General features: G+C 54.6%; 1 protein-coding gene across 2 annotated transcripts; it reads left to right on the top strand.

The window, feature by feature from the left end:
• The first annotated feature begins 3904 nt into the window (after positions 1–3904).
• On the top strand, positions 3905–12242 carry FAM3A (FAM3 metabolism regulating signaling molecule A). 2 transcript variants are annotated; one of them, XM_068962210.1, is made up of 10 exons: positions 3905–4053; positions 4388–4460; positions 6347–6454; positions 7041–7064; positions 9140–9263; positions 9359–9417; positions 9819–9869; positions 10446–10530; positions 10606–10732; positions 11667–12242. In XM_068962210.1, exons 2-10 carry the CDS (start codon positions 4448–4450, stop codon positions 11760–11762), a joined length of 687 nt encoding a protein of 228 aa, XP_068818311.1. In that variant the 5' UTR covers positions 3905–4053; positions 4388–4447; the 3' UTR covers positions 11763–12242. The 2 variants fall into 2 exon arrangements, with proteins under 2 accessions (XP_068818311.1, XP_068818312.1); XM_068962211.1 differs by lacking the exons at positions 3905–4053; positions 6347–6454 and having other exon boundaries at positions 4448–4460.
• Positions 12243–13074: the final 832 nt, after the last annotated feature.

Here is a 13074-nt window from a genome sequence, read left to right as displayed (position 1 = left end):
GCATCAATTCTTTGGCACTCAGCCTTTGTTATTGTCCAAGTCTCACATCTGTACATGATTACTGCAAAAACCATAGCTTTGACTAGATGGAACTTTGTCAACAAAGTGATGTCTCTGCTTTTTAATATGCTGTCTAGTTTTGTCATAGCTTTTTTTCCAAAGAGCAAGCATCTTTTAACTCCATGGCTGCAGGCACCATCTGTAGTGATTGTGGAGCCCAAGAAAATAGTCGGTCACTGTTCCCATTGTTTCCCCATCCATTTGCCATGAAGTGATGGGACCAGATGCCATGATCTTAGTTTTTTGAATGTTGAGTTTTAAGCCAGCTTTTTCACTCTTCTCTTTCAGCCTCATCAAGAGGCTCTGTAGTTCCTCTTCTCTTCCTGCCATAAGGGTGGTGTCATCTGCATATCTGAGGTTATTGATATTTCTCCCAGCAGTCTTGATTCCAGCTTGTGATCCATCCAGCCTGGCATTTCTCATGATGTACTCTGAAAATAAGTTAAATAAGCAGGGTGACAATATACTGCCTTGACATACTCCTTTTCCTATTTGGAACCAGTCTGTTGTTCCATGTCCAGTTCTAACTGTTGCTTCCTGACCCGCATACAGGTTTCTCAAGAGGCAGGTCAGGTGGTCTGGTATTCCCATCTCTTTAAGAATTTTCCAGTTTGTTGTGATCCATACAGTCAGAGGCTTTAGCGTAGTCAATGGAGCAGAAGTAGATGTTTTTCTGAAATTGGCTTTTTCTGTGATCCAACAGATGTTGGCAATTTGATCTCTGGTTCCTCTGCCTCTTCTAAATCCAGCTTGTACATCTGGAAGTTCTAAGTTCACATACTATTGAAACCTAGCTTGAAGGATTTTGAACATTACTTTGCTAGCATGTGAAATGAGAGCAATTGTAGGGTAGTTTGAACATTCTTTGGCACATTGCCTTTCTTTGTGATTGGAATGAAAACTGACTTTTTCAGTCCTATGGCCACTGCTTTTTTTCCAAATTTACTGGCACATTGAGTGCAGCACTTTTACAGCATCATCTTTTAGGATTTGAAACAGCTCAACTGGAATTCCATCACCCCTACTCGCTTTGTTCATTGTGATGCTTCCTAAGGCCCACTTGACTTCACACTCAAGGATGTCTGGCTCTAGGTGAGCGATCACACCATCACGGTTATCTGGGTCACTAAGACCTTTTTGTGTAGTTCTTCTGTATATTCTTGCTACCTCCTCTTAATATCTTCTGCTTCTTAGGTCCATACCACCTCTGTCCTTTATTGTGCCCATTTTTGCATGAAATGTTCCCTTGGTCTCTCTAATTTTTTGAAGAGTTCTCTAGTCTTTCCCATTCTATTGTTTTCCTCTTTCTTTGCATTGTTCACTTAAGAAGCCTTTCTTACCTCTCCTTGCTATTCTTTGGAACTCTGCGTTCAATTGAGTATATCTTTCCCTTTCTCCTTTACTGGTTCCGGTTAAGAGCATTCAGCTGTCACCTCCATTCCAGGTGCCTACAAGGAGGCACAAGCTTGAGGGCGGGGGGCCCTGTAAGGACAGTCACTGGTCCCCTCATCTCTGAATAGTCCTTAGGGCCTCACTGAGGCACACCTTTCTACCTACTCTGGCAGTGGCAGAGGTGTCCTTGGATGAGGGCATTCAACTGTCACTGGTGACCCAGTTGCCTAATCTAGGGTCCAGGCAAGAGGTCCCATCTGAGAACAGTCACCTGTCACCTCAGCTCCGGGTGCCTACTCGGGAATAGAGGCAGGAGATGCCAGCACAAGGGCATGAGCACAGAGGCCCCCGTGAGCCCTGTCACTTGACAACTCTGCATGCAGAGTCTGCACAGAGAGGGCAATGAGGGATCAGCTAAGGGCGCGGGTTCTGGGTGCCCACAGTTGGCACGAGGAGCCAAGCAAACACCGGGAACTAGCACTGCAGCTGTGGGAGCTGCCCTGGGGACGAGCAGGAGGGCCCAGAGGAGACATTCTGCACTGGGGCGCGTGAGTTGCGAGGGTCTCATCCTCTCTTAAGTCCCCGTCAAAAAATATTCCCAGAGAAACAAAGCCGCCCCCTGAAGCACAGAAGACTGGGGAGGAGTCCTGGGCCTTTGGCCCTGCACCACTGTGGTGTCCCTGGGGTTGATGAATGTGTCATTAGGCCCTCAGGAGGACTCATTAAACCAGCATTTCCAAAATGTCTGCTCTGAGAAAGACGTAAACAGTGTCTTCTAAGCACTAGCAGTCTCCCCGCTGCCTGGTGCCTGGCTGGCAGCTCCAGAGTGGGACCAGCCACCAGCTTCATCTATTGGGCACCACAACACCCAGCATTGCAGGAAAGGCCACTGAGGGAGGGCATGGTGCCCAGGGCTTGGTACTCATAGACAGGTGTTGTTGTCCAGTGAGTCGTGTCTGACTGTTTGCAACCCCATGGATTGCAGCATCCCAGGCTTCCCTGTCCTTCACCATCTCCCAGAGGTTGCTCAAACTCATGTCCATTGCGTCGGTGATGCCATCCAACCATCTCATCCTCTGTTGTCCCCTTCTCCTCCTGCATTCAATCTCCCAACATCAGGGTCTTTTCCAGTGAGTCAGTTCTTCACATCAGGTGGCCAAAGTAGTGACACTTCAGCATCAGTCCTTCCAATGAATATTTAGGACTAATGTCCTTTAGGATTTTCTGGTTTGATCTCCCTGCAGTCCAAGGGACTCTCAAGAGTCTTCTCCAACACCACAGTTCAAAAACATCAATTCTTTGGCGCTCAGCTTTTTTTATAGTCCAGCTCTCACATCCATATGTGACTACTGGAAAAACCATAGCTTTGAGTAGATGGACCTTTGCTGGCAAAGTGATGTCTCTGCTTTTTAATACTCATCTAGGTTTGTGATAGCTTTTCTTCCAAGGAGCCAGCGTCTTTGAATTTCATAGCTGCAGTCAACATTTGCAGTGATTTTGGAGCCCAGGAAAATAAAAGTCTAACACCGTTTCCATTGTTTCCCCATCTATTTGCCATGAAGTGATGGGATCAGATGCCGTGATCTCACAGATAGGTGAGAGCTTGGCAAATGGTCAGTACTACGTGATCCCAAATACTAATCGCTGACAGCTGTAGCAGGGGCCTGAAACATCACCTTGATCTTGTAGGGAGAAGGGGTGGTAGGGGGGAGTGTTGTGGATGCCATTGCAGAAGTTCCTGGATGCCAACCAGAGCTCTGTCTCTGCCTAGCTCTATCAACTTTCTCTGGTATTTTTGGTTCTTTCCTTAGGGAATTTTCCCATAAGTGAGGTCATTGGGTCAAAGGGCACGGACGTTTCTGTGGTTCTCACGCCGCCGGGCTGCAGACGTCCCACACCGATGGGTTCAGGCTACAGGGTGGCCCCAGCTCTCCCAGCCCGGGGGGGGGCGGTGATCAGGGTGCCCCAGACGGTGTCCGGGGTGCCTTCCTGAAGGAGGCTGGGGGAGCAGGCAGGAGGTAAGCGCGTGTGAGCGTGCCACTCTGGAAAACAGACCAGCGAGCGGGGAGGCCGCTCAAGGCTGAGCCTGCTGGCTCCTGGATCGTCGCATCCGGCCATTTCCCTGGATACGCCTCTGTCACTCCGTGTTACGAAAACGTACAGATTTGAACGTTGAAAGAATTTCTCATTACGCCCCAGGATCCTGCCGCCCATTTGTAGGCTTCGGATCTGCGCGCCGGGCAGGAGCGTAGCCCCGCCCTCAAAGCCTGGGAAGGCGGGGCTCTCCCCGTTGAGCGAAGTATCAGGGGAGACGTCAGGGGCGGGGCCGATCGTGGTCCCTCCCCCCTGAGCCCGGCCCGGGGGCTCTGCCGGAGAGCGCGTCGGGGGCGGGGCCAATTCGGGCCCCTCCTACCTGGTAGCCGGCTGCCCAGCGCTAGCCGGTGACGGCGGTGGCAGCCGCGGCCGTGCTCTCGCCCAAGTCGCCATTGCTGGGCCTCTCGAGCTGCCCCGCGCAGCTCCCTGGCCTCGCCAAGTAGAGCGAGGCGGCTAGCCTCACGACGCTGCCCTCAATCCGGCTCGCATCCTCCCCCGCGGCGTCAGGCAAGTCTCCGGCCGGCCCGGCCCGGCCCGCGTCGCTGGCCTCCATGCCCGGAGGGGTGGGGGCGGCCTCCCGCGGGAAGGACCCGCATCTGGGAGAACCACTTCCACTTCCCAGCCCCAGAGGCTCCCGGGAGCTCGATCGTGAGCCGCCTGATTCCCGCGTCCCCTCCGGTCCCAGCCGGGCTCCTCTCCATGTCCCCAAGGGGCCTGGCCAGGGACTTGGACCAGCAAATCGGCGCACCGATCACGCCCGCACCATAACTGGGGCCCACCAAGAGGTCGTCCCTGACCCCCACCCAAACCTGCTCTTCTGCTTTGTTGCCCCCCTCCCCAGAGTGCAGGGTCCCCAAAGGCTGCACCTGCCGGCTGCCCCAGCCCAACGAGAGAAGTGGACATGAGATTGGCAGGTGGGTGGCTTCCACCGTGAAAGGGAGAGTCTTGGAAAGCAGACTCGGCTGGAGGCCCAGCTGCCCAGAGGTCTGTCTGGAAGGGCAGGCAGGGCGGGAGTGGTGGGACCACTGGGTTTGTTGGGTTTTGCAGAAACACTCATGCTATGACCTTGAGCAAATCCTTTCACTTCTGAGGACTTCAGCTCCCAGCTCTTTCCGTCGTAAGAAGAGGGGTACAATAGTCTGTTTCTCCCAAACGGGGTGACTGGCCACTCTTTGGAAAAAGCTATGTGAGAGATGCCCCAAGGAGTGCAGCAGCTAGGTGGACAGGGAGATGCGGTGGTCTTAGACAAGAAGCTGATCAAAGTGGCCCTGGGCTCGGATGGGAACCCACTGCCAGTTCTGCTCTTGCCTGGACAGTTGAGACAAAGCGGGTTTGGGGTCCCATCAGGGTGGACTTCCTAGTGGCAAAGGTTGCAGCACTATGAATGTATCCCAGGGAAGCTGGCCCATGAGGAACTGGCTGGGAAGATATGGCCTCAAGAGTGGTCAGGGCTGGGCTGGGAAAACAAGAGTCACTGCTCTGTGAATGTCAGTTAAAGTCTGGGAGCAGAGGAGGGCACTGATACAGATAGTCAAGGCAGGAGGGAAGAGTGAGAAAAGGGTATGGATACAGGATTCGGAGATTTCCCAGTGTCATTCTGCAATGTTTTCACTTGCCGCACTGTATGAATGGAGGAATCATTTGCTGAAAGACAAAATACTGGAAGAATAGAGTTTGCTTATTTGGGGTAGAAGAGAGAAGATGAGTTCTGTTGTAATATTTAGTTTGAGACACCTGTGAAATATCCAAATATCAATATTAAAGTAGCAGTTGGCTATATAGATATGGCTCAGAAGACAGGATAGAGCCAGAGATAAACGTTAAGGACAAGGAGAATGGATGACATGATCCGGGAAGAGTCCATGGAAGGAGGTGAGAAGGCCATGTGGGACAGAAACCAGGACAAGCCCAGGTCTTCAGGGCAGTCTTGGAGGACAAGAAGGGTGAAGAGCATTTTATGGGCTTCCAGGGTGCCAGCCCAGAAGGGTTTCAGCCTGGAAACAACGAGGGCCCACAGGTAACCCTGGGGCGCTGACCCCAGAAGGTCCTGGGCCAGGGGCCTTGGCGACAGGCTGTCCTATGGGGCTGATGGAGGCCCGAGCAGAGAGGAGGTGATCGGAAGACAGAGGGACCAGGAGGGAAGTCTATGCAAGGAGGGAGGAGCCAGCATATGCGACTCTGGAGGGGCCTGAGAGAAGGGGAAGGGAGCGGACAGAGGCCAGCGGCCGGCTGGGGACGTGATCCCCAAGGAGGACCGTCCTCCTGTGTCTTTGGAGGATAGGAGATGTTGACTATAGATGACCAAGAGTAAGACAGAGTGAGCTATTCCAAGAACCCCAGGCAGGGTGGGGAGCTGGGCGCCCAGCTCACAGCAGGGGAAGGGAGGGCTTCCCGGCCTTCTAAAGGGGTAAGAGCCTTCTCCTCCATCATTGCAGGAGAAAGGAGGGCAGGATGGCGGGGACTCAAACGCATGGGGACCTCAGGGGTTAGGGGGCTTCTCCATCAGCACAGGAAGGGGACAAAGCCCTCTCGAGCACGGGCTCTGGAAGGCCCCTCCACACCACTAGGGAGAACCAAGCCAAGAGCCTTCCAGGTGCAGCGGCCTTTCCTCCTTCACCCACCAGGAGCTGATCCCTCTCTCGTGCCTGGTGGGCAGCCGCAGGTCCCCCCAACCCCCGCTCCTGTTCTCCCATCCCTTCCTCCCCAGCAGATAAGGAGATCTGCTCATGAGAAGGCCTGGGGTCGTCCGGGAACTTGCTCCCCTCAGAGGTGGCCTAGCTCATGTCTGTCCTGCCTCCAGGCCCCCTTCGCATCGTGGCCCTGGTCATCACCGTGGCTGTCACCTGGATCGTAGTCAGCATCCTCCTTGGTGGCCTTGGCTTTCCTCGAATCCAGCAACTCTTCGCCAGTGAGTGTGGGACTTTCCCTCACCCTGCTACAAGGGTCGCTGGCAGCAGGCACCCGGACCTGCGGGCCGAGGCTCAGGATGGGGCTGGCAGTGGTCTGGTTTGTCTGTCTCCTCCTGGCGAGACACCAGGAGCTGTCCTCGCTGGTCTGCCTCTTGGTATCCGGCACAGCCTGACCCTTACCACCCAGTTGCTTTGGCTGGATACACCAATCCCCACTCATTAGGATTCATCCAGTTCAGTTGGAGTCACTGGAGCCTGAGTGGGGGGCAGGGGGGCTTCAGCTGAATCTTGGGGATGATGCCCTTGTTGGTCCCCAGAGGCTTTCCACTGGGTTCTGAGATGGGGAGGGAACTTGACCCCTTCTTGCCAGGGACACCTCATCTCTAAGGACTTTTCACAAGTCCCATCTACCCTTTCCTGGAACAGAGAGCTTTGCATGTGAACGTTTAGACTTGCCCAGGAATGTATGTGCCAGGGTCAGCCTGGCATAGCCCCTGGCCCCTGATCCTGGCTTGCCCTCCACATTGACTTCCTGGTACAGGACCAGGCTGCCCTACTAACAGAAACAACTCTCTGTACCCACAGGCCAAGAGAACTCAGTGACTGCAGGTAAGGTTCCTGTCACCTCACTGCTCCTGCAGTGTGCCTGCCCCCTCCGACCACCTTTGTGACAGCCATGCTTGTACCCAGCCCACCAGGGTTTCTCTTCTCCATTTACCCCTCCCCATACTATAGCCCATTGGAGCTGCTTGCATGCTGGGAGTCCAGAGAACAAGTTACCTCCTTCCAGAATACCTTGGGGGCCAGGCATAGGATAGACATCGCCATTCTGAAAGGGAGGAATTGTAAGGAATAAAGAGGTCATCAGTTTCAAGCAAGTCCAAATCCCAGCAGGGCAGATCCATTCCATTTCAAAGCCTAAGAAGAATCCCTGGGCCTTTGAGGGGGTGGAGGTTGGTGGGGCTCTGGAATATAGGGGACGATCTTACCCTCCCTCTGGGTCCAAGCCAACTGTGGCCTCTGCAACTATTGATCTGCCCTTGGAATTATCCTTCCTCCCTTCCATCCTTTGTCTGTCTCTCTCAGTCCAGCCTAGAAATGTTCCTACTTGTATACAAGTCTCAAAAACCTTGTTGATCTCCTTTGGAATTCATGAGGGTCTAAGCTATAGACAAGAGAGTCCTCCAGATCATTCCTGAATAACATCATCTCTCTCTCTCCTGGCTTCTGCTGACACAGCTGAATGGGTCCACAAGTCACCTGCCTAGCTCTTAACAAACAATTGTCCAGCCACACCCTGGGTGTTGTCTCCTGAGCTTGCCCTTCTCATTTTTTTTTTTGCAATATGGTTAGGCTGAGAATTTTCCAGGCCTTTACATTCTGGTTCTTTCATGCTTAACTGGTCTGTCTTCCCTCCCATATTATTGTGAGCAACAAGGAGAAATCCTCAGCACTCTGCTTAGAAATCTCCAAGTTCAGCCTTCACGAGTTGTACCTTCCACAAAACACTAGAACACAATTTGGCCAAGTTCCTTGCCACTTGATGACAAGGGTGGCCTTTTGGCCAGTGTCCCAGAACACATTCCTCATTTCTGTCAGAGAGCTCACCAGAAGCACCTTTAGCATTCACATTTCTAGTGCCATTCTGGGCACAGTGATGTGTGTATTCTCCATGAGGGTAGCAGCTTTCTCTACTGTTATCCCTTCTTTCTGAGCCCTTAGCAGAATTACCTCCAATGGCTGTATGTCTACTAACAGTCTCTTCAAGGCAATCTAGACCTTTTCTAAGAAGTACCTCAGAATCCTACACCCTCTACCCATTACCCGGTTGTAAAGCCATTTCCACATTTTGGGGGATTTATTACAGTAGCACCCCACTTCCTGGTCTCAAACTCTGTATCAATTTCCTGGGGTGGCCACACCAAAATGGCAGAAACTGGGTGGCTTAAACAGTAGAAGGATATTCTTTCTGTTCCAGAAGCTCCAAGTCTGAGATCTAGGTATTGAAAGGCTACTCTCATCCCAGAGCCTCCAGGGGAGGCTCCTTCTGGCATCTTCCAGCTTCTGGTAGCCCCAGGTGGCCCCTGGCTTGTGACTTCATCCCTTCTGTCTTGGCGCCCATCTTCACATGGCCTTCTCCTCCACGTCTGTGTCTTCTGTCTTCTGAGACCACACATCATTAGATTTAAAGTGATTAGTGAAGTCGCTTAGTTGTGTTCAACTCTTTGTGACCCCATGGACTGTAGCCTACCAGGCTCCTCTGTCCATGGGATTTTCCAGGCAAGAGTACTGGAGCGGGTGGCCATTTCCTCTCCAGTCATTAGATTTAGGGCTCACCCTATTCCAGGGTGATCGCCTCTAAATGAATTATAATGTCAGTAACCCTGTTTCCACTGAAGGTCATGTTTTGAGGTCCTGGGGCTTCAGAGCCTCTTCTGTGGAAACACAATTCACCTCGTAACACACCATCCTCCTGGTGGCTCTCCTACTATCCTCTGTTCTCCCACCAGTGGCCAAAGAGCCTCCCTGAGGGTCCCTGACCTCAACCTGAGCCATGTCTCCTCCGCACGCCAGTCCCCTGGTCTGATCACTCATTCGTCCCTATGGGCTGGCCTGACCACCCCCTCTCAGGTGTCCAGTGCCCCCAGGGCCAGGGCCAGGAGTCATGCTAGTTGTCCCCACAGAGCCGCGGGCCAGGAAGTACAAATGCGGTCTGCCCCAGCCGTGCCCCGAGGAGCACCTGGCCTTCCGTGTGGTCAGCGGCGCTGCCAACGTCATTGGACCCAAGATCTGCCTGGAAGACAGGATGTGAGCCTCTCGGGACGGGGCCAGGGTGGGGCAGGGAGGGAAGCAGGGGCTGCATGCCGTTGATGGGCCATTGGAAAGCTCTGTCCCCCTGCCAGGCTCATGAGCAGTGTCAAGGACAACGTGGGCCGGGGACTGAACATTGCCCTGGTGAATGGTGAGTTCCCCATGGAGCAGAGACACAAAGCCGGGTGGCAGCCTGCCACCCTCTGTCCACATGCCCATTCCGGGAAGTCCCAGGGGGGCCTGGGGTGGTAGGGGGCAGTGTGTGGGAGCTGAAGTTGCCACAGAAGAGGTGACCCGATGGACAAGATCAAGGTAGCAGTGAAGATCTCGAACTTTCCAGGGATGGGAGGCTGCTGCCTAGGGAGCCTCTGGAGGTCCGCCAATGTCTGGCAGCCTTGGGTGGGTCCTGGCATGTGAACCAACAGCACGGTGGTGGGCATTCACATGTTGGGGTGTTGGGGGAAGCTTCTGGAAGGGCTGCTGATCTGGGGGCTCTGGGTGGCATCACCCTGGCAGCTCCTGCAGCAGTGCCCAATTCTTCCCTCTACCCAGGGGTAAATGGAGACCTCATCGAGGCCCGCGCCTTTGACATGTGGGCGGGAGGTGAGTCAGGCTACCACTACCACTTTCTGACTGTGGGTGGAATGACAGCTCCTTTGCCCTGAACGCTGTTCCCCTCTATAGGTTCCCCCGGGCAGCTCAAGTGCTCCCTTGCCTTCAGAAAAGGTGGGGAGAAGGACCGGTGTACCGTCAGGACTTTGGCCCTGGCTGCTTGTTTTCTGGGCTTCCCTGGTGGCTCAGATGGTAAAGCATCTGCCTGCAATGTGGGAGACCTGAGTTTGATCCCTGGGTCAGGAAGATCCCCTGGATAAGGGAAATGGCAACCCACTCCAGTACCCTTGCCTGGAGAAATCCCATGGACGGAGGAACCTGGTGGGCAACAGTCCATGGGGTCGCAGAGTCGGCCATGACTGAGCGACTTCCCTTTTTCTTTCTTTCCTTACTTGTTTCCTAAACTCTTCTATTTCTTCTTATTTGGTTCCTAAACTCACTTGGCGACCTGGCTTGGCATGAATCCCTGGCCCACTCCCTGCTTTAGTTTCCTCGTTTGGAGAACAGGGGTTGATGAGGGTGGGGTGCTCAGAGGTGGCCAGTGCTCCATGGGACCTGTTCCCCCAGATGTCAACGACCTGCTGAAGTTCATCCGGCCGCTTCACGAAGGCACCCTAGTGTTTGTGGCTTCCTACGACGACCCAGCCACCAAGTAAGTGATGGCTGAGGGCGCTTCAGCCTCATCCGTCTAGGGTCACAGCTCACCTCTCTTCCTTCTGTGCGGCAGGATGAATGAAGAGACCCGGAAGCTTTTCAGTGATCTGGGCAGCAAGAACGTCAAGGACCTGGCCTTCCGGGACAGCTGGGTGTTTGTGGGGGCCAAGGGTGTGCAGAATAAGAGCCCCTTTGAGCAGGTATGGGCACAAAGCCTGGTACCCCCACTGCCTGGCCCAGGGCAGTCTGCCCGCCCCTCTGGCCTGCATCCTCCAAGGTCCCCTTCTGTTCATGCCACGGCCTTCCCTGAATTCTGCTCAGCACACCTGCCCCCTGCCCCATGGTGATCCTGGCTCTGCACAAGGAGGGCAGTAACTTTTGATCTCTCTCTTGTCTGGATTTCCCCCTAAAGAACCTTTGAATGGCAAAGCTTTCACATGAGCAAGAGTCACAGTTAAGACACCTCCCTCCTATACATCTTCAAGATGCTCACCAGACATCTTGGCAGTCGTTTGGTTAAGATTCCATGCTTCCACTGCCAGGGGCAGGGGGCAAGGGGCACGGGTTCTATCCCTGGTCAGGGAACTGAGGTCCCTCATGCCACGTGGTACAGCACCACCCCCACCCCCAAAAGATTCTCAATGATGTCCCATCCCTGCCAAATCCAGGACCCCAGTTCAACCTGTACACCCTGCTCCTCAGCTGCCCTCATTGGGAGGCCCCCCGCTCCCAAACTCTGCTCCCCGCAACAGGGCAAGGCAAACAGGCCATTCCAGTGGTTTCTAGAAGGCTCCAGCTGCCAAAAGAGCAGCTTGGCTCCCAGACAAGAAATGTTCCTTTGGGCCTCACTCTTGGCACAGCCTTCATGGGCTCCCTGTGGGTGAGGTGAGGGCTGGGACACACCCCGTCCTTCCCTTCCCAGCATGGGCCAGGCCCACCTGAGTTCTGAGAACCTGACCCCCTCCAGCTGTAAGGGGACAGCTGCTGCCATCTTTAGCTGAAAACACTGAGGCACTGGCAGACGGGGCTGGGTGCCCAGAGAATGCCCGCTTGGTTGACCGCAGCCCAAGAGGATGGAAGGTCTGTCTGGCCCTGGTGGCCGAGGATGAGTCCATGCCTTCTTCTACCCCACAGCACATGAAGAATAGCAAGCACACCAATAAGTACGAAGGCTGGCCCGAGGCGCTGGAAATGGAGGGCTGCATTCCCAGGAGGCCCACAGCCAGCTAGGGGCCAGACTCGCAGATGAAACTGAGTAAGGCTGCGTGTGCCCGGCCCCCGACGAGGTGCCAGCACAGGGCTGAGGCCCCGACCCCACGCCCAGCACGTCGGGGCTTTGAGGTGGTGACCAGCGACCAGACCGTGACCAGTAGTGGGGGCTGCCCAGCGGACCTGTCGCACTTTGTGTCTGTGGGGAACCCCAAGTACCTGTCTCCTTTTCCGAAAGCTGCTCCCCTAGTCCACCCCCAGCCAGGCAAGTCCCAAGCACTTGCAGCCCCAGGTTTGGTAGTGGCTGCCTAGAAGGTTTGGGCATCTTCCAGAACCTCTGCATCCCAGAGTGCCTTGTGGCTCCATGGGCCAGGCCTGTTTCCAGCATGATTCGTCATGCTGGGCCACCTGGCCACCTCCAGGGAGGGGCGGCCACCTTGGAGCCAGACCAGCTGTGTGCTGAAGTTGCAGCCTGATGGCAGTCTCTGGAGTGGCAGGTGGCCACCCCTGTGGTTGGTCAGAGGGCCTGCCTTCTCCATGACCTCTTAATAAACTGGTGGCCCCCAATAGGATGAAGTGTGTTCAGCGGGGGGAGTCAGGGGTGTTGGTGTCCTGGGGGAGGGACACGTCCCCGAGGCTCAACCAACTCTCCTCCACACCCTTCATAGTGGCCTGTGTCTCCAGGGCACATGTCATCCACAGGCCCCTCTGCCAAGTGGACATCCCTGTAGCCTTGCCCGGAAAGCTGATTCTGGCTGCCGGAAACTGGCTGAATCCCTTGGACACAGGCCTGTAGGGACAGAAGTGGGGATTCAAATCAACCCAGGAGGCTTCCCCCTCCCACCCCAGCTCCCTCAAGAGCTGGTGCATCTCCCCGCAGTGCTCAGCTTTAGATCCCTTTGAAATCAGGGCATGAGAGATCAAGGTAGGGGGGCTATTTGGCACTTCTCAGAGATCACAGCTCTATTTCCCTGCATTGGGTGAGAACCAGCAAGAAATGATAAGGAGTTTTGCTGGAAAAGTACACAAAGCGGCACAGAAATGGCCTGGTGTCAGGAAAAGGAAGGAAGTCAGTTTGGACTTCCCAGGTAGAGGAATCAATTGGGCACCAGCCAGGTCACATTCAGGGTACCGTGGCGGGGGGCAGTGGACGTTTGAGTCCCCCTCTAGGAGTTAAGTGCTGCCAGAGTGTGAGTGCATTATCAGAAAATGAAGGTATTTAAGGAGGCGCAGAAGAGAGAGAGTCCCGGGATGGCCCAGGAGGAGAGGCTGTGGCTGTAGGGCTGTGGTCACAGCCATGAAGGGTCAGGGAGTTGCAGACGTGAGGGCAGCC

Source organism: Capricornis sumatraensis, chromosome X (assembly GCF_032405125.1).
Source record: "Capricornis sumatraensis isolate serow.1 chromosome X, serow.2, whole genome shotgun sequence".
NCBI lineage: Eukaryota > Metazoa > Chordata > Mammalia > Artiodactyla > Bovidae > Capricornis > Capricornis sumatraensis.
Note: the sequence above shows the minus strand (reverse complement) of the source record. Positions and strands in the feature narration are given on the sequence as shown.